At 42.9% G+C, this 21,424-nt stretch overlaps 1 protein-coding gene across 2 annotated transcripts; it reads right to left on the bottom strand.

Moving 5' to 3' along the window:
- On the bottom strand, positions 1 to 21,295 carry LOC139575522 (ras-related protein Rab-11A). Of its 2 annotated transcripts, XR_011674966.1 has the most exons (6): positions 21,077 to 21,295; positions 19,762 to 19,957; positions 11,833 to 12,026; positions 8,203 to 8,283; positions 721 to 8,079; positions 1 to 663 (listed from the first exon to the last, which is right to left on the bottom strand). XR_011674966.1 is itself a non-coding variant. In XM_071400541.1 (5 exons), the coding sequence occupies exons 1-5, from the start codon at positions 21,114 to 21,116 to the stop codon at positions 7,943 to 7,945; spliced, it is 648 nt and encodes a 215-aa protein (XP_071256642.1). In that variant the 5' UTR covers positions 21,117 to 21,295; the 3' UTR covers positions 1 to 7,942. The 2 variants fall into 2 exon arrangements, 1 of the variants encoding a protein (XP_071256642.1); XM_071400541.1 differs by having other exon boundaries at positions 1 to 8,079.
- Positions 21,296 to 21,424: the final 129 nt, after the last annotated feature.

Here is a 21,424-nt window from a genome sequence, read left to right as displayed (position 1 = left end):
TGTTTATGACTGGTGCGCTTTATTAATATGAATTGATAACTTAAGATTAAACAAAAACACAATTATACAATTGATCAATCTGTACAAAACATAAAAGCGTCCGTTTCGACTACCCCCCCACACATATAATCCTCCAAATGCATTGAAATTACATCGTTTGACTTTCAAATGTTTTACAATGGAATTACAATCAGTTATAGTGACAGCATGTCATTATAGTTCGACAACAATCATGAACCAAAAACACAGTTCATTAAAAAACAATGGAGGTATATGAGAAGGCTTGAAATCATTTTTCAAACAAGGACAAAAACAATCACTTCTCTACACTTCCATAGACTGCTAGTTCGAAATGGTATCCTATATACCCTATCTAGTGCACTACTTTTGACCAGATCCCTATGGGCCCTGGTCAACAGTAGTGCACTAGATAGGGAATATGGTGCCCTAGTTGTGTGTTGACAGGCTGACAGTACCGTCTGTTAGATAACGCCATTGGTACTGTCAGATGGACTCACACACTCAATAGCTACCTACCTTTGCTTCTATACACACACACGCACACACACACGGGGCTCAAGCGCTATATTTCCATGGTTACAATACCACCATCACACACAGATACAGCTACAGTAGGAGTTCAACAGAACACTCTGAATTAGCCTGGAATCACAACAGATACAGCTACAGTAGGAGTTCAACAGAACACTCTGAATTAGCCTGGAATCACAACTGATTTAGCTACATTTCACTGTTGTTTCAAATGGTGAGCGCAGCACTCGAGTCTGGTTTAACCAGGCTAACTCTGAAATATTAGTAATGTGATTTAGCAGGAACCTCCGTCCTACATCAGTGATAGAGCAGTGGAACTATAGATGGGTTGCCTGGCAACGTTACAACAATGATGTAAACTGATTTATGTTTTCAATAAACATTTAGAGACTAAATATAGTTTACATGTTGTCAATAATCCTATGATTCTAAGCCAACCCTGTCAGTTTCCTGCCTCTCGGATGCGCGCGCCAGGGTTGGCGTCAATTCCATTTCAATTTCGGAAAAGTAAACAATTCACCCCAAAAATTAATTGAAAAGATAATTTGAACTTCCTGAATTGACTGGAATTGAAATGGAATTCGCCCCGACCCCGGCATCGGTTTTGTACGTAAACATCCCACCCGTATACAGGATATGGAGTGACATTAGTGCCACCAGGAATGTAATTTGAATTCAGAAATGTCATTTTAGTTCTATTTCTGGTGGTAGTAATATTAGCCTGGGTGCCAGTCTGTTTATGCTCTCTTCCCAACTCCATGTGGAACTGTCATGTAAAACATGGTTTGGCTTGACAATGGACTGGGCAAAAACAAAAACAGATCTGGGACCAGGCTATAGTAATATCACTACATTAGAGGCAGATCTGGGACCAGGCTATAGTAATATCACTACATTAGAGACAGATCTGAGACCAGGCTATAGTAATATCACTACATTAGAGGCAGATCTGGGACCAGGCTATAGTAATATCACTACATTAGAGACAGATCTGAGACCAGGCTATAGTAATATCACTACATTAGAGGCAGATCTGGGACCAGGCTATAGTAATATCACTACATTAGAGGCAGATCTGGGACCAGGCTATAGTAATATCACTACATTAGAGGCAGATCTGGGACCAGGCTATAGTAATATCACTACATTAGAGGCAGATCTGGGACCAGACTATAGTAATATCACTACATTAGAGGCAGATCTGAGACCAGGCTATAGTAATATCACTACATTAGAGGCAGATCTGGGACCAGACTATAGTAATTAGAGACAGATCTGAGACCAGGCTATAGTAATAAGAGGCAGATCTGAGACCAGGCTATAGTAATATCAATACATTAGAGGCAGATCTGAACCAGGCTATAGTAATTAGAGACAGATCTGAGACCAGGCTATAGTAATAAGAGGCAGATCTGAGACCAGGCTATAGTAATATCACTACATTAGAGGCAGATCTGGGACCAGACTATAGTAATTAGAGACAGATCTGAGACCAGGCTATAGTAATAAGAGGCAGATCTGAGACCAGGCTATAGTAATATCAATACATTAGAGGCAGATCTGAGACCAGGCTATAGTAATTAGAGACAGATCTGAGACCAGGCTATAGTAATAAGAGGCAGATCTGAGACCAGGCTATAGTAATTAGAGACAGATCTGGGACCAGGCTATAGTAATAAGAGGCAGATCTGGGACCAGGCTATAGTAATTAGAGGCAGATCTGGGACCAGGCTATAGTAATAAGAGGCAGATCTGGGACCAGGCTATAGTAATAAGAGGCAGATCTGGGACCAGGCTATAGTAATAAGAGGCAGATCTGGGACCAGGCTATAGTAATTAGAGACAGATCTGGGACCAGGCTATAGTAATAAGAGGCAGATCTGGGACCAGGCTATAGTAATTAGAGGCAGATCTGGGACCAGGCTATAGTAATATCACTACATTAGAGACTCTATGGACGTGTTAAGCATGGCATCTAGCTGCAGCATCCAGGTGGGGATTAGCAGGTTACATTACACCTCTCATGGTTGGGTTTCAAGTCCATTTTAATGCAGTCAAACCAGGAAATACATTTCAGTTTACTTTCTGGATTGTCTGAACTGAAATGGAGCCCGACCGTGACATCTAACGGTTCTATCTTTAGTTAGCCTCACCGTTTACACCGTGACATCTAACGGTTCTATCTTTAGTTAGCCTCACCGTTTACACCGTGACATCTAACGGTTCTATCTTTAGTTAGCCTCACCGTTTACACCGTGACATCTAACGGTTCTATCTTTAGTTAGCCTCACCGTTTACACCGTGACATCTAACGGTTCTATCTTTAGTTAGCCTCACCGTTTACACCGTGACATCTAACGGTTCTATCCTTAGTTAGCCTCACCGTTTACACCGTGACATCTGACGGTTCTATCCTTAGTTAGCCTCACCGTTTACACCGTGACATCTAACGGTTCTATCCTTAGTTAGCCTCACCGTTTACACACATCACTGTTCCTCTGCCTAAAGCAGGTGGCTTATAGAGAGAGAGGATATACATGAAGGGGTTTTAATATGGAACAAGCAGACCTCAGCAGAACAGATATATACTACTACTACTAATAATAATAATAATAACCTAGCTACATACGTAAGGCATAATAATAATGTTGGGACTATATTAATGAAGTAGAAAGCCATGTGTTGAAGTAAGAGGCAGCTTGGTGTAAACAGGCTTTAATGTGACGGACTGTGATAACACTGGACAACGTGATAAGAGCCAGACCAGATATGGGCAAAAAGTACATAACTGTGTCTAAAAAATACTTTTAAATACTTCATATTTGAGAAAAGACTGGGAAATAATTTAAAAGTATTTCCAAGTATTTTGAGGTGCGCGTGATTTAGCTTGGTGGGTTTGCACTTTTGGGACTATTCTGTTGGTCCCATTGAACAAGGCAAACAGAATCAGCTCAATTATTTAGAAGTATTTGATGCAGGTCTGTCTGGTGATAGCTGGAGCTATATAGAGGGTGGTTGGCCGGTAAGTAGATACGTTCTATGGTAGATGGGAGGAGAGGTGGTTAGTTGACCAGTAGGAACGTTCTATGGTAGATGGGAGTAGAGGTGGTTAGTTGGCCAGTAGGAACGTTCTATGGTAGATGGGAGTAGAGGTGGTTAGTTGACCAGTAGGAACGTTCTATGGTAGATGGGAGTAGAGGTGGTTAGTTGACCAGTAGGAACGTTCTATGGTAGATGGGAGTAGAGGTGGTTAGTTGACCAGTAGGAACGTTCTATGGTAGATGGGAGTAGAGGTGGTTAGTTGACCAGTAGGAACGCGTTATGGTAGATGGGAGTAGAGGTGGTTAGTTGACCAGTAGGAACGTTCTATGGTAGATGGGAGTAGAGGTGGTTAGTTGGCCAGTAGGAACGTTCTATGGTAGATGGGAGTAGAGGTGGTTAGTTGACCAGTAGGAACGCGTTATGGTAGATGGGAGTAGAGGTGGTTAGTTGACCATTAGGAACGCGTTATGGTAGATGGGAGTAGAGGTGGTTAGTTGACCAGTAGGAACGTTCTATGGTAGATGGGAGTAGAGGTGGTTAGTTGACCAGTAGGAAACGTTCTATGGTAGATGGGAGTAGAGGTGGTTAGTTGACCAGTAGGAACGTTCTATGGTAGATGGGAGTAGAGGTGGTTAGTTGACCAGTAGGAACATTCTATGGTAGATGGGAGTAGAGGTGGTTAGTTGAGTTATTGGATTTTAATGAGTGCTAGAGGGAGGCACTGAGAGTGAACAGCAGCTAACCTAAATAATGTGACCCAGTATATGGATGTCACCCTATTCCCTATCTAGTGCACTACTTTAGAATACGGTGACATTTGGTACAAAGATCCAATCTATGTATTTAAAACATGATGTTTTACTAACAGATGCTTCTTGACATGAATGCAAACTGATAGACATTCTGATTATGAACACATAACTAGACCAGCAATACAAGGCTAGAATACCAGCCGGATTATGAACACATAACTAGACCAGTAATACAAGGCTAGAATACCAGCCGGATTATGAACACATAACTAGACCAGCAATACAAGGCTAGAATACCAGCCGGATTATGAACACATAACTAGACCAGCAATACAAGGCTAGAATACCAGCCTGATTCCTATTGAATTGTCTCTGTCAGCAACTAATTTCATGACATAACTTTTTTTCCCCCCACAGTTTGATATTTCGTCAAATAAAATATGTCAATTAATATTCTCTGGTATCGGACTGTCGCTGCATAGAATATAGTATAGCATCACATTTACACTAGATGTAGTATACATGCATATTCAAGAGAAGTTATTACTTGAAGAGAAATACCTAGAATGTGTTGGTTACATATTTTATATGTTTAATGTTGTTTACATATTTCTGCTTGACTCATCTCATATGTATATACTGTATTCTATTCTACTGTATTCTAGTCTGTGCCGCTCTGACATCGCTCGTCCTAATATTTTATATATTTCTTAATTCCATTCTTTTACTTTTAAATGGTGTGTATCGTTGTGAATTGTTAGATATTATTGCACTGTTGCACAAAGCATTTCACTACAACCGCAATAACATCTGCTATACCTGTGTTTGTGACAAATAAAATGTGATTTGACTTGATTTGAGTTGTTTGGGCCAGAACACGACAGCGGGTATCATTATTCTGTAGTTTGATCATGTTGAAAATAGGAACCTGATGTGTAATTTGACTGACTAATGCCATTTCAAGTCACAAAGTAAAAACAGAAATACCTTATTCTCTCCTATGTTTTTCAATGAGGAAAATGTGCAATTGGAGTTAGGTGTATTTCCTGAATTGAAATGAAGTCCCTGACTGACTATAATGCTAGTCACTTCCTGTTACGGACATCTCCGACGATGTTTTTAAAGACGTCTGTAACTATGTACACTCAATTTATCTAAGAGAGTTCAGAAATGTTTAATGGACAAACTTCTATATTATTTCACCACGGTCACCGTCTAGCCAACTGCATCCTCTGGGCAATGGTAGTGTTTCACATTCAGTCAGGGAGTTACGATAACTCAGTGATAAATTCAGTCAGAGAGTTACGATAACTCCGTGATAAATTCAGTCAGAGAGTTACGATAACTCAGTGATAAATTCAGTCAGAGAGTTACGATAACTCCGTGATAAATTCAGTCAGAGAGTTACGATAACTCAGTGATAAATTCAGTCAGAGAGTTACGATAACTCAGTGATAAATTCAGTCAGAGAGTTACGATAACTCAGTGATAAATTCAGTCAGAGAGTTACGATAACTCAGTGATAAATTCAGTCAGAGAGTTACGATAACTCCGTGATAAATTCAGTCAGAGAGTTACGATAACTCAGTGATAAATTCAGTCAGAGAGTTACGATAACTCAGTGATAAATTCAGTCAGAGAGTTACGATAACTCAGTGATAAATTCAGTCAGAGAGTTACGATAACTCAGTGATAAATTCAGTCAGAGAGTTACGATAACTCAGTGATAAATTCAGTCAGAGAGTTACGATAACTCAGTGATAAATTCAGTCAGAGAGTTACGATAACTCAGTGATAAATTCAGTCAGAGAGTTACGATAACTCAGTGATAAATTCAGTCAGAGAGTTACGATAACTCAGTGATAAATTCAGTCAGAGAGTACTGATAACTCAGTGATAAATTCAGTCAGAGAGTTACGATAACTCAGTGATAAATTCAGTCAGAGAGTTACGATAACTCAGTGATAAATTCAGTCAGAGAGTTACGATAACTCAGTGATAAATTCAGTCAGAGAGTTACGATAACTCAGTGATAAATTCAGTCAGAGAGTTACGATAACTCAGTGATAAATTCAGTCAGAGAGTACTGATAACTCAGTGATAAATTCAGTCAGAGAGTACTGATAACTCAGTGATAAATTCAGTCAGAGAGTACTGATAACTCAGTGATAAATTCAGTCAGAGAGTACTGATAACTCAGTGATAAATTCAGTCAGAGAGTACTGATAACTCAGTGATAAATTCAGTCAGAGAGTTACGATAACTCAGTCATCTTTTAAACCAAGATAAAAAAAACATGCGAGGTAGCAAAGCGGTGACATCATCATCATCCTAACATGCTAAGCTGACCTGCCACAGACTGACTGTAAACAAAGTGACGAATACCGTGTCCCAAATGGAACCCTATGGGCCCTGGTCACAAGTAGTGCACTATATATGGTAGGGCATAGGGTTCCATTCGGGAAACGTTTAAAAAGTGTTTTTACAAAGCTGTTGTTCCTCTACGTGTTAGGTACTTTGATGCCTGCCCTGTCTGTCCATTGGCATGGTTGAAGCCATCCGCAAACAGATCTAATGCACAAGTCTTTACTTAAGCTATTTACAGCAATCGGATCAATTGTCAAACTCCACCTATCGCAATGGACCAGGGAGCATACATTCTATCTAGTACACTGTGCTTAATACATCCACATGTTTGGAAAAACCTACCGTTGTCAAACATTACATTGTACTAAAGAGAGAGGGAGGGAGCGAGGCTAACTGATGGGAGGAGGTCGTAGACAGATACACATCAGAGCATTCTCAGTGTGCTTTAAATACATACACATTAGTAGGAAATATGATACAATATTTGAAGAAAAAAAAACGTTTAAAAAAAGACAGGTAAAAAAAATCAAGGAACACACAAAATGGAAGTCATAAATTGAAGAAAATGAAAAATCACATGAATATATTAAGACATTTCTGTGTAAGACATGTCAGCGCATCAACAGTATTAAATCTAAGTGAGAAATATAAATGCCTTCCTGTCTGAAAAGGCTCAGCTGGGGAACACACTACTCCAGACACTGACTAGGCTTCTCAGATCATGATCAGTAGGGAGGGAGAGGAGGGAGCGAGGAAGAGGAGGGAGGGAGAGGGAGTGGAGGAGAGAGGGAGGGAGGGAGAGGGAGTGGAGGAGGGAGAGGAGGAGAGAGGGAGTGGGGGAGAGAGAGAGGGGGAGAGGGAGTGGGGGAGAGAGAGAGAGGGGAGAGAATGGAGGAGGGGACTACTCCTATGAGACTGAGTCAGTGGGTGCATCCGGTTTACCTCACCCTGAGAGCCGGGTGGGCCAAATTCACACATCTGAGAGACCATTTAATTGGTTCTAAAGTGAAATCTCCACCCAACCGGGTTCACCGGGCGAGCTAAAACAAGATGGGTGTACAGGGTATATGAGGGGTTAAAGGTGGGGGTACAGGGTATATGAGGGGGTAGAGGTGGGGGTACAGGGTATATGAGGGGGTAGAGGTGGGGTTTACAGGGTATATGAGGGGGTAGAGGTGGGGGTACAGGGTATATGAGGGGGTGCAGGTGTATTGGTAATGTGGGCGGGGCTAGATGTTCTGACAGCACTGCATCTTTGGTTTGTTCTCGGTGGGCTGCACCTGGATGTTGACCACATTGTTGCTAGGAGACATGTCGCTCTCCTGACGCTCTGACATCTGCTTCTGAGAGACGATACGATAGATTTCTGATAGAGGGGAGAGGGAGAAAGAAAGGGAGGGAGACAGAAGATTGGATATGACAGTCTGTCTTGCCAAGATAGCAGATGAAATCAACAGGTGTGACAGAAAAAAGAATATGACACACACACCTGTCAGAATGGTCTGGAAAGCCGTTTCAACGTTGGTGGAATCCAGGGCTGACGTCTCGAGGAAAGACAAACCGTTTTTCTCTGAGGGAACAAAAACAACGTAAGAAAATAAGTTAGAGGCTGTACCAGTTATGGAACATTAGAGACTACCAGTTATGGAACAGAGACTGTACCAGTTATGGAACATTAGAGACTACCAGTTATGGAACATTAGAGACTACCAGTTATGGAACAGAGACTGTACCAGTTATGGAACAGAGACTGTACCAGGCGGTACCAGTTATGGAACATTAGAGACTACCAGTTATGGAACAGAGACTGTACCAGGCTGTACCAGTTATGGAACATTAGAGACTACCAGTTATGGAACAGAGACTGTACCAGGCTGCACCAGTTATGGAACATTAGAGACTACCAGTTACGGAACAGAGACTGTACCAGGCGGTACCAGTTATGGAACATTAGAGACTACCAGTTATGGAACAGAGACTGTACCAGGCTGTACCAGTTATGGAACATTAGAGACTACCAGTTATGGAACAGAGACTGTACCAGTTATGGAACATTAGAGACTACCAGTTATGGAACAGAGACTGTACCAGGCTGTACCAGTTATGGAACATTAGAGACTACCAGTTATGGAACAGAGACTGTACCAGTTATGGAACATTAGAGACTACCAGTTATGGAACAGAGACTGTACCAGGCTGTACCAGTTATGGAACATTAGAGACTACCAGTTATGGAACAGAGACTGTACCAGGCTGTACCAGTTATAGAACATTAGAGACTACCAGTTATGGAACAGAGACTGTACCAGGCTGTACCAGTTATGGAACATTAGAGACTACCAGTTATGGAACAGAGACTGTACCAGGCTGTACCAGTTATAGAACATTAGAGACTACCAGTTATGGAACAGAGACTGTACCAGGCTGTACCAGTTATGGAACATTAGAGACTACCAGTTATGGAACAGAGACTGTACCAGACTGTACCAGTTATGGAACATTAGAGACTACCAGTTATGGAACAGAGACTGTACCAGGCTGTACCAGTTATGGAACATTAGAGACTACCAGTTATGGAACAGAGACTGTACCAGTTATGGAACATTAGAGACTACCAGTTATGGAACAGAGACTGTACCAGACTGTACCAGTTATGGAACATTAGAGACTACCAGTTAAGGAACAGAGACTGTACCAGGCGGTACCAGTTATGGAACATTAGAGCCTACCAGTTATGGAACAGAGACTGTACCAGGCTGTACCAGTTATAGAACATTAGAGACTACCAGTTATGGAACAGAGACTGTACCAGTTATGGAACATTAGAGACTACCAGTTACGGAACAGAGACTGTACCAGGCTGTACCAGTTATGGAACATTAGAGACTACCAGTTATGGAACAGAGACTGTACCAGTCTGTACCAGTTATGGAACATTAGAGACTACCAGTTATGGAACAGAGACTGTACCAGGCTGTACCAGTTATGGAACATTAGAGACTACCAGTTATGGAACAGAGACTGTACCAGGCTGTACCAGTTATGGAACATTAGAGACTACCAGTTATGGAACAGAGACTGTACCAGTTATAGAACATTAGAGACTACCAGTTATGGAACAGAGACTGTACCAGGCTGTACCAGTTATGGAACATTAGAGACTACCAGTTATGGAACAGAGACTGTACCAGTTATGGAACAGAGACTGTACCAGGCTGTACCAGTTATGGAACATTAGAGACTACCAGTTATGGAACAGAGACTGTACCAGGCTGTACCAGTCATGGAACAATTGAGACTACCAGTTATGGAACAGAGACTGTACCAGGCTGTACCAGTTATGGAACATTAGAGACTACCAGTTATGGAACAGAGACTGTACCAGGCTGTACCAGTTATGGAACATTAGAGACTACCAGTTATGGAACAGAGACTGTACCAGACTGTACCAGTTATGGAACATTAGAGACTACCAGTTATGGAACAGAGACTGTACCAGGCTGTACCAGTTATGGAACATTAGAGACTACCAGTTATGGAACAGAGACTGTACCAGTTATGGAACATTAGAGACTACCAGTTACGGAACAGAGACGGTACCAGGCTGTACCAGTTATGGAACATTAGAGACTACCAGTTATGGAACAGAGACTGTACCAGGCGGTACCAGTTATGGAACATTAGAGACTACCAGTTATGGAACAGAGACTGTACCAGGCTGTACCAGTTATGGAACATTAGAGACTACCAGTTATGGAACAGAGACTGTACCAGTTATGGAACATTAGAGACTACCAGTTATGGAACAGAGACTGTACCAGGCTGTACCAGTTATGGAACATTAGAGACTACCAGTTATGGAACAGAGACTGTACCAGTTATGGAACATTAGAGACTACCAGTTATGGAACAGAGACTGTACCAGTTATAGAACATTAGAGACTACCAGTTATGGAACAGAGACTGTACCAGGCTGTACCAGTTATGGAACATTAGAGACTACCAGTTATGGAACAGAGACTGTACCAGTTATGGAACAGAGACTGTACCAGGCTGTACCAGTTATGGAACATTAGAGACTACCAGTTATGGAACAGAGACTGTACCAGACTGTACCAGTTATGGAACATTAGAGACTACCAGTTATGGAACAGAGACTGTACCAGGCTGTACCAGTTATGGAACATTAGAGACTACCAGTTATGGAACAGAGACTGTACCAGTTATGGAACATTAGAGACTACCAGTTACGGAACAGAGACTGTACCAGGCTGTACCAGTTATGGAACATTAGAGACTACCAGTTATGGAACAGAGACTGTACCAGGCGGTACCAGTTATGGAACATTAGAGACTACCAGTTATGGAACAGAGACTGTACCATGCTGTACCAGTTATGGAACATTAGAGACTACCAGTTATGGAACAGAGACTGTACCAGGCTGTACCAGTTATGGAACATTAGAGACTACCAGTTATGGAACAGAGACTGTACCAGTTATGGAACAGAGGCTGTACCAGTTATGGAACATTAGAGACTACCAGTTATGGAACAGAGGCTGTACCAGTTATGGAACATTAGAGACTACCAGTTATGGAACAGAGACTGTACCAGTTATGGAACATTAGAGACTACCAGTTATGGAACAGAGACTGTACCAGTTATAGAACATTAGAGACTACCAGTTATGGAACAGAGACTGTACCAGGCTGTACCAGTTATGGAACATTAGAGACTACCAGTTATGGAACAGAGACTGTACCAGTTATGGAACAGAGACTGTACCAGGCTGTACCAGTTATGGAACATTAGAGACTACCAGTTATGGAACAGAGACTGTACCAGTTATGGAACAGAGACTGTACCAGGCTGTACCAGTTATGGAACATTAGAGACTACCAGTTATGGAACAGAGACTGTACCAGTTATGGAACAGAGACTGTACCAGGCTGTACCAGTCATGGAACATTCCACAGGAATGGATGCAAGCATAAAAAGTGACATTAAAACATACATTTTTGTGAGACAGCAGCTTCATAAATGAAGGAAAGTAGAAAACAGAAATGAACAGCTTGTTCAGCGTCTGACACTAGTTCAGAACGGCGAGGCGTCTCTAACCTGCGAACGCCCGGGCCTCGTCGGTGGGCACGGCCCGGAGGTGGCGCAGGTCGCTCTTGTTGCCGACCAGCATGATGACGATGTTGGTGTCTGCATGGTCTCTCAGCTCTTTCAACCACCGCTCCACATTTTCATAGGTCAGGTGCTTGGCGATGTCATAGACCAACAGGGCCCCCACCGCGCCTCTGTAGTACCTGCACCATGACATCATCAACAGTGGACAAAGAGGCATGGTCAAATTTGATCAATAAAAGCCAGCGTACCATTATAGCCCATTTAACAACAGGGCACAATGAGCTTTACAGTACCCCGGTCTAGACCCTCAATGAGCTTTACAGTACCCCGGTCTAGACCCTCAATGAGCTTTACAGTACCCCGGTCTAGACCCTCAATGAGCTTTACAGTACCCCGGTCTAGACCCTCAATGAGCTTTACAGTACCCCGGTCTAGACCCTCAATGAGCTTTACAGTACCCCGGTCTAGACCCTCAATGAGCTTTACAGTACCCCGGCCTAGACCCTCAATGAGCTTTACAGTACCCCGGTCTAGACCCTCAATGAGCTTTACAGTACCCCGGTCTAGACCCTCAATGAGCTTTACAGTACCCCGGTCTAGACCCTCAATGAGCTTTACAGTACCCCGGTCTAGACCCTCAATGAGCTTTACAGTACCCAGGTCTAGACCCACAATGAACTTTACAGTACCCAGGTCTAGACAACCAATGAGCTTTACAGTACCCCGGTCTAGACCCTCAATGAGCTTTACAGTACCCCGGCCTAGACCCTCAATGAGCTTTACAGTACCCCGGTCTAGACCCTCAATGAGCTTTACAGTACCCCGGTCTAGACAACCAATGAGCTTTACAGTACCCCGGTCTAGACCCTCAATGAGCTTTACAGTACCCCGGTCTAGACCCTCAATGAGCTTTACAGTACCCCGGTCTAGACCCTCAGAGAGCAAGCAAAAGCACAGTGGCTAAAAAAACTCCTGAACTCCTATCCACTAGGACACGATAGTACTGTGTCTTTGACTCCTATCCACTAGGACACGATAGTACTGTGTCTTTGAGTCCTATCCACTAGGACACGATAGTACTGTGTCTGACTGGACTCCTATCCACTAGGACACGATAGTACTGTGTCTGACTGGACTCCTATCCACTAGGACACGATAGTACTGTGTCTGACTGGACTCCTATCCACTAGGACACGATAGTACTGTGTCTGACTGGACTCCTATCCACTAGGACACGATAGTACTGTGTCTGACTGGACTCCTATCCACTAGGACACGATAGTACTGTGTCTGACTGGACTCCTATCCACTAGGACACGATAGTACTGTGTCTGACTGGACTCCTATCCACTAGGACACGATAGTACTGTGTCTGACTGGACTCCTATCCACTAGGACACGACAGTACTGTGTCTGACTGGACTCCTATCCACTAGGACACGACAGTACTGTGTCTGACTGGACTCCTATCCACTAGGACACGACAGTACTGTGTCTGACTGGACTCCTATCCACTAGGACACGATAGTACTGTGTCTTTGACTCCTATCCACTAGGACACGATAGTACTGTGTCTTTGAGTCCTATCCACTAGGACACGATAGTACTGTGTCTGACTGGACTCCTATCCACTAGGACACGATAGTACTGTGTCTGACTGGACTCCTATCCACTAGGACATGATAGTACTGTGTCTGACTGGACTCCTATCCACTAGGACACGATAGTACTGTGTCTGACTGGACTCCTATCCACTAGGACATGATAGTACTGTGTCTGACTGGACTCCTATCCACTAGGACACGATAGTACTGTGTCTGACTGGACTCCTATCCACTAGGACACGATAGTACTGTGTCTGACTGGACTCCTATCCACTAGGACACGATAGTACTGTGTCTGACTGGACTCCTATCCACTAGGACATGATAGTACTGTGTCTGACTGGACTCCTATCCACTAGGACACGATAGTACGGTGTCTGACTGGACTCCTATCCACTAGGACACGATAGTACTGTGTCTGACTGGACTCCTATCCACTAGGACACGATAGTACTGTGTCTGACTGGACTCCTATCCACTAGGACACGATAGTACTGTGTCTGACTGGACTCCTATCCACTAGGACACGATAGTACTGTGTCTGACTGGACTCCTATCCACTAGGACACGATAGTACTGTGTCTGACTGGACTCCTATCCACTAGGACACGATAGTACTGTGTCTGACTGGACTCCTATCCACTAGGACACGATAGTACTGTGTCTGACTGGACTCCTATCCACTAGGACACGATAGTACTGTGTCTGACTGGACTCCTATCCACTAGGACACGATAGTACGGTGTCTGACTGGACTCCTATCCACTAGGACACGATAGTACGGTGTCTGACTGGACTCCTATCCACTAGGACACGATAGTACTGTGTCTGACTGGACTCCTATCCACTAGGACACGATAGTACTGTGTCTGACTGGACTCCTATCCACTAGGACACGATAGTACTGTGTCTGACTGGACTCCTATCCACTAGGACACGATAGTACTGTGTCTGACTGGACTCCTATCCACTAGGACACGATAGTACTGTGTCTGACTGGACTCCTATCCACTAGGACACGATAGTACTGTGTCTGACTGGACTCCTATCCACTAGGACACGATAGTACTGTGTCTGACTGGACTCCTATCCACTAGGACACGATAGTACTGTGTCTGACTGGACTCCTATCCACTAGGACACGATAGTACTGTGTCTGACTGGACTCCTATCCACTAGGACACGATAGTACTGTGTCTGACTGGACTCCTATCCACTAGGACACGATAGTACTGTGTCTGACTGGACTCCTATCCACTAGGACACGATAGTACTGTGTCTGACTGGACTCCTATCCACTAGGACACGATAGTACTGTGTCTGACTGGACTCCTATCCACTAGGACACGATAGTACTGTGTCTGACTGGACTCCTATCCACTAGGACATGATAGTACTGTGTCTGACTGGACTCCTATCCACTAGGACACGATAGTACTGTGTCTGACTGGACTCCTATCCACTAGGACACGATAGTACTGTGTCTGACTGGACTCCTATCCACTAGGACACGATAGTACTGTGTCTGACTGGACTCCTATCCACTAGGACACGATAGTACTGTGTCTGACTGGACTCCTATCCACTAGGACACGATAGTACTGTGTCTGACTGGACTCCTATCCACTAGGACACGGTAGTACTGTGTCTGACTGGACTCCTATCCACTAGGACATGATAGTACTGTGTCTGACTGGACTCCTATCCACTAGGACACGATAGTACTGTGTCTGACTGGACTCCTATCCACTAGGACATGATAGTACTGTGTCTGACTGGACTCCTATCCACTAGGACATGATAGTACTGTGTCTGACTGGACTCCTATCCACTAGGACACGATAGTACTGTGTCTGACTGGACTCCTATCCACTAGGACACGATAGTACTGTGTCTGACTGGACTCCTATCCACTAGGACACGATAGTACTGTGTCTGACTGGACTCCTATCCACTAGGACACGATAGTACTGTGTCTGACTGGACTCCTATCCACTAGGACATGATAGTACTGTGTCTGACTGGACTCCTATCCACTAGGACATGATAGTACTGTGTCTGACTGGACTCCTATCCACTAGGACATGATAGTACTGTGTCTGACTGGACTCCTATCCACTAGGACATGATAGTACTGTGTCTGACTGGACTCCTATCCACTAGGACATGATAGTACTGTGTCTGACTGGACTCCTATCCACTAGGACACGATAGTACTGTGTCTGACTGGACTCCTATCCACTAGGACATGATAGTACTGTGTCTGACTGGACTCCTATCCACTAGGACACGATAGTACTGTGTCTGACTGGACTCCTATCCACTAGGACATGATAGTACTGTGTCTGACTGGACTCCTATCCACTAGGACATGATAGTACTGTGTCTGACTGGACTCCTATCCACTAGGACACGATAGTACTGTGTCTGACTGGACTCCTATCCACTAGGACACGGTAGTACTGTGTCTGACTGGACTCCTATCCACTAGGACACGATAGTACTGTGTCTTTGGCTAGGGGGCTGAGTTCGCACACATCACCAGAGTTGAATCCTTCTGAGATCAATGTGCATTAACCAATAGAGAGAGAGAGACAGTAACCTCTGAGCTCTTTCCCATGATACACGAGGAGGACACTGAGGGAAAGATGACCGTTAGGGATTAGGCCTACTATATTCAGAGTTCTGATGTAAAACACCTATCCTCCCTCTCCACTTCTCCAGGAAGCAGTTTGTCCATGAAATCTCCATCATTATGATCTAAAAGGCAGAACTCTCTCCTCCTCTGAGACACTTGATACCTTACGTCCCCGACTGTGTTCATACTGACTCTGAAATATCCTCCCTGCTTCCACAACAGCACCAAACATACATTGAGCACAGGACAGACAGGCGCACAGGATACAGTAACGAGTCTCAGTGGGATTACAGGATACAGTAATGAGTCTCAGTGGGATTACAGGATACAGTAATGAGTCTCAGTGGGATTACAGGATACAGTAATGAGTCTCAGTGGGATTACAGGATACAGTAATGAGTCTCAGTGGGATTACAGGATACAGTAACGAGTCTCAGTGGGATTACAGGATACAGTAATGAGTCTCAGTGGGATTACAGGATACAGTAATGAGTCTCAGTGGGATTACAGGATACAGTAATGAGTCTCAGTGGGATTACAGGATACAGTAATGAGTCTCAGTGGGATTACAGGATACAGTAATGAGTCTCAGTGGGATTACAGTAGAACACAACGGTTTTAGCTACTTTTACATAGTGAAAGGAACTCTCAATTATGAGCTCAATTGCAACTATTTTAAAAACATATATGTTTGATACGGCTTTGAGATACGGAGGGCGTGAAATGCACATTGGCCATTGTGAGTGCATAGGCCATATTGGACGGTAGGCTACAACTGCAATGTTTTTTTTACATTAAATGTACTGTTAGATTAATACATGGCTACTATAAATTGGTTGTTATCTTTAGAGTTAGTGATCTAGCTAAAGGTGTTTTGAGTTTCCACTTCCTCAGGTGGTGAATTCGCCCAAAATAAATCCTCCTATGATATTAGAACACATAGAGGTGCAGGTAATTTCATCTCTATTGAACACCCCCTGCCGGCATATCTCCCACTCTGGGGCTAAGCTTCTCATCATACATACATATACATACATACATACATACATACTGTACATGCATGCATACATACATACATACATACAGTGCCTTCAGAAGGTATTCATACCCATTGACTTATTCCACATTTTGTTGGATACAAAATTGATACAATGTATGTTTTTTCCCCTCACCCATCTACACACAATACCCCAATAATGACAAAGTGAAAACATGTTTGTTGAAATTTTTGCAAATGTATTGAAAATGAAATACAGAAATATCTAATTTACATAAGTATTTACACCCCTGAGTCAGTAGATGTTAGAATCATCTTTGGCAGTGATTTACAGCTGTGAGTATTGAGATGAGGTAGTCATTCAAAAATCATGTTACACTCGATTATTGCACAGAGTGAGTCCATTCAACTAATGTGATTTGTTAAACCCATTTTTACTCCTGAACTTGCTTAAGCTTGCTATAACAAAGGAGTTGAATACTTATTGACTCAAGGCATTTCAGCTTATATGTTCTTTACTTATTTGTAAAATGTTCTAAAAACATAATTCCACTTTGACATTATGGGATATTGTGTGTAGGCCAGTAACACAAAACATCTCATGGTAATCCATTTTAAACCCAGGCTGTAACACAACAACATGTGGGAAAAGTTAAGGGGTGTGAATACTTTCTGAAGACCCTGGAGAGTTTATATTCACCTACAGCTGCACAGGTCACATGATGGTAGAAATGGTTTCAAATGGATTTCAGTTTTCCTTCATTTAAATCACCGGCCACTAGGATCGCCGCCTCTAGATTTAGGCTCTATACAGCTCGTTGAGTGCGGTCTTAGTGCCAGTATCAGATTGTGGTCGTAAATAGACAGCATACCATGCCCTGACGCCACGCCCTGACGCCACGCCCTGACGCCACGCCCTGACGCAACGCCCTGACGCCACGCCCTGACGCCACGACGTCCTAATACAATGTCCCAATGCAACGTCCTAATGCAACGTCCTAATGCAACGTCCTAATGCAACGTCCTAATGCAACGTCCTAATGCAACGTCCTAATACAACGTCCTAATGCAATGCCCTGATGCAATGTCCTGATGCAATGCCCTGATGCAACGTCCTAATGCAACGCCCTAATGCAACGCCCTAACGCAACGTCCTAACGCAACGTCCTAACGCAACGTCCTAACGCAACGTCCTAACGCAACGTCCTAACGCAATGTCCTAACACAATGTCCTAATGCAACGTCCTAATACAATGTCCTAATGCAACGTCCTAATGCAACGTCCTAATACAACGTCCTAATGCAATGTCCTAATGCAACGTCCTAATGCAACGTCCTAATGCAACGTCCTAATACAACGTCCTAATGCAATGCCCTGATGCAATGTCCTGATGCAATGCCCTGATGCAACGTCCTAATGCAACGCCCTGATGCAACGCCCTAATGCAACGTCCTAACGCAACGTCCTAACGCAACGTCCTAACGCAACGTCCTAACGCAACGTCCTAACGCAATGTCCTAATACAATGTCCTAATGCAACGTCCTAATACAATGTCCTAATGCAACGTCCTAATGCAACGTCCTAATACAACGTCCTAATGCAATGTCCTAATGCAACGTCCTAATGCAACGTCCTAATGCAACGTCCTAATACAATGTCCTAATACAATGTCCTAATACAATGTCCTAATACAATGTCCTAATACAATGTCCTAATACAACGTCCTAATGCAACGTCCTAACACAATGTCCTAATACAATGTCCTAATGCAACGTCCTAATACAATGTCCTAATACAATGCCCTAATACAATGTCCTAATGCAATCAGTGCTCAAATCTCAGGCAGCTGAACAGTGAAATGGACAATTATTGTTTTAGGAAAGTAAAAACCAATAGGCTATAAAGTTCTGCATATGCTACACATCGAAACACAAGGAACAGTGTTTTGTAATTAGTTACAGGCTGTTTTTAAGGACATGTAAATGAGGCTCATTTGGCCAACATTCCTCGTTTATTGATGGAGCTGGCTGCGTTGGTGTAAATGGAATATATTACATGACTAAGTGGGTCTAATAAATGGAATATATTACATGACTAAGTGGGTCTAATAAATGGAATATATTACATGACTAAGTGGCATCCGCTAAATGGAATATATTACATGACTGTAAGTGGAGTCTGCTAAATGGAATATATTACATGACTGTAAGTGGAGTCTGCTGAATGGAATATATTACATGACTGTAAGTGGAGTCTGCTAAATGGAATATATTACATGACTGTAAGGAGTCTGCTAAATGGAATATATTACATGACTGTAAGTGGAGTCTGCTAAATGGAATATATTACATGACTGTAAGTGGAGTCTGCTAAATGTAATATATTACATGACTGTAAGTGGAGTCTGCTAAATGTAATATATTACATGACTGTAAGTGGAGTCTGCTAAATGTAATATATTACATATGGATGACAGGTAAATTTCTCAAAGGTTCAATAAATAAAATTATTCCCGGTCACTTGTCCAGCGCCAAGTCTTCCTATTGTAAACTCTGGTACAGATCTAGGATCAGCTTACCTTCCCCAATCCTAACGTTAACCATTAGTGGGGGGAAATGCTAAACTGACCCCAGATCAGCATCTAGGGGCAACTGTACCCTCCAGCATACTCACGCTGAGGTGATAGCCCGGTAGCGCTCCTGTCCTGCCGTGTCCCAGATCTGAGCCTTCACCGTTTTCCCATCCACCTGGATACTGCGGGTGGCAAACTCCACTCCAATGGTGCTCTTACTCTCCAGGTTAAACTCATTCCGGGTGAAACGAGAGAGCAGGTTGCTCTTGCCCACACCCGAGTCTCCTATCAGAACCACTGGAACACAACATTAATGGCTGATGGACTCAATTCAATACAAATCTTTATTGACCCCAAAAGGTCAGGGCCGGATTACACACACTTTAATTTTTCTCTGCCTCATGGGCCCCTACGGTTTTGGCCCCCAGTGCTTCAACCCATGCAACCTCCTGCATTAATCAGGCCCTACCAAAAGGTCAATGTGTAGCAATTACATGGGGATATGACATAGTTACATCACGTGTAGCTACATAGACAAGATTCCATCACATAAAATATCTGACCACCACCATTCACTTTTGCAGTGACACGGTCAAACATGTGTAGCTAACGTTAATTCTTAGTCTATCATCCACAGTGGAGTGTAGCTAACGTTAATTCTTAGTCTATCAGCCACAGTGGAGTGTAGCTAACGTTAATTCTTAGTCTATCATCCACAGTGGAGTGTAGCTAACGTTAATTCTTAGTCTATCATCCACAGTGGAGTGTAGCTAACGTTAATTCTTAGTCTATCATCCACAGTGGAGTGTAGCTAACGTTAATTCTTAGTCTATCATCCACAGTGGTGTGTAGCTAACGTTAATTCTTAGTCTTAGGCTTTTTATGTTAAATCAACTTCAAATAGAAAACAACAAAACAGATAGCCACAACACGTGACATCTGTGAAATTTAGATTAAACAGCACAGAGGGGAAAAAAACAGGAAAGGGAGATTTGTAACGTCACATTATTTATCTACGGATGAATGTAGCTAGATAATAACCAATGTTCGTTGCATGTAGCTAAGCTAACCAGCTGGCTAGCTAAACTAGCAATCTAGCTATCTCGGGACACCCCGACGTCACTTAATCATACAAAAGTCAGCATTGTTTAGAAACAGCTGCTAACGTACTAACGGTAGGCGTTTGCGTAGCTAACGTTGCAATCCAACTGCTTCACAATTTATGTTCATAATTTATCATCAATATGTAGTTTTCGTTATATAAAACAAATAATGTGTCAGTGCTATTCACACACCTATATCATACTTCACAGACACAAATTGAAAGGTTTGACTGTTAACGTTAGCTAAACAGCTGCCTAGCTAACGTTAGCTACCTAGCTAGCTTTGATATCGAGAATCATGCTGTAATGTTACCTTTAAACAGATAATCGTATTCATCATCTCTGGTTCCCATTTTGTAAAAGATATGAGTATTTCGTTTGTATAAGCTGTTTAAAATGCGACGATTTAGCAAATAGATTTTGAAACACTCCGTTAGCTAACGGCGACGCGTCTGTTTTCAGACTGACACTTCCGGGATTTTGTTGTGACGTTGTCTAGCTAAGGGAGGGGGAGAAACAAAAAGGCCGATATTCCTTGTTACGATATGAATTGCAGGCACTTCAAATAAAAATGCACCAGTGAAGTAGTACTCCGCCACAGAAAATAACCACTACAGTGCAGTGGTATTCTTATTACATAGATAACATTTATATACACAAT

Source organism: Salvelinus alpinus, chromosome 5, assembly GCF_045679555.1.
Source record: "Salvelinus alpinus chromosome 5, SLU_Salpinus.1, whole genome shotgun sequence".
In the NCBI taxonomy this organism is placed as follows: domain Eukaryota; kingdom Metazoa; phylum Chordata; class Actinopteri; order Salmoniformes; family Salmonidae; genus Salvelinus; species Salvelinus alpinus.
Note: the sequence above shows the minus strand (reverse complement) of the source record. Positions and strands in the feature narration are given on the sequence as shown.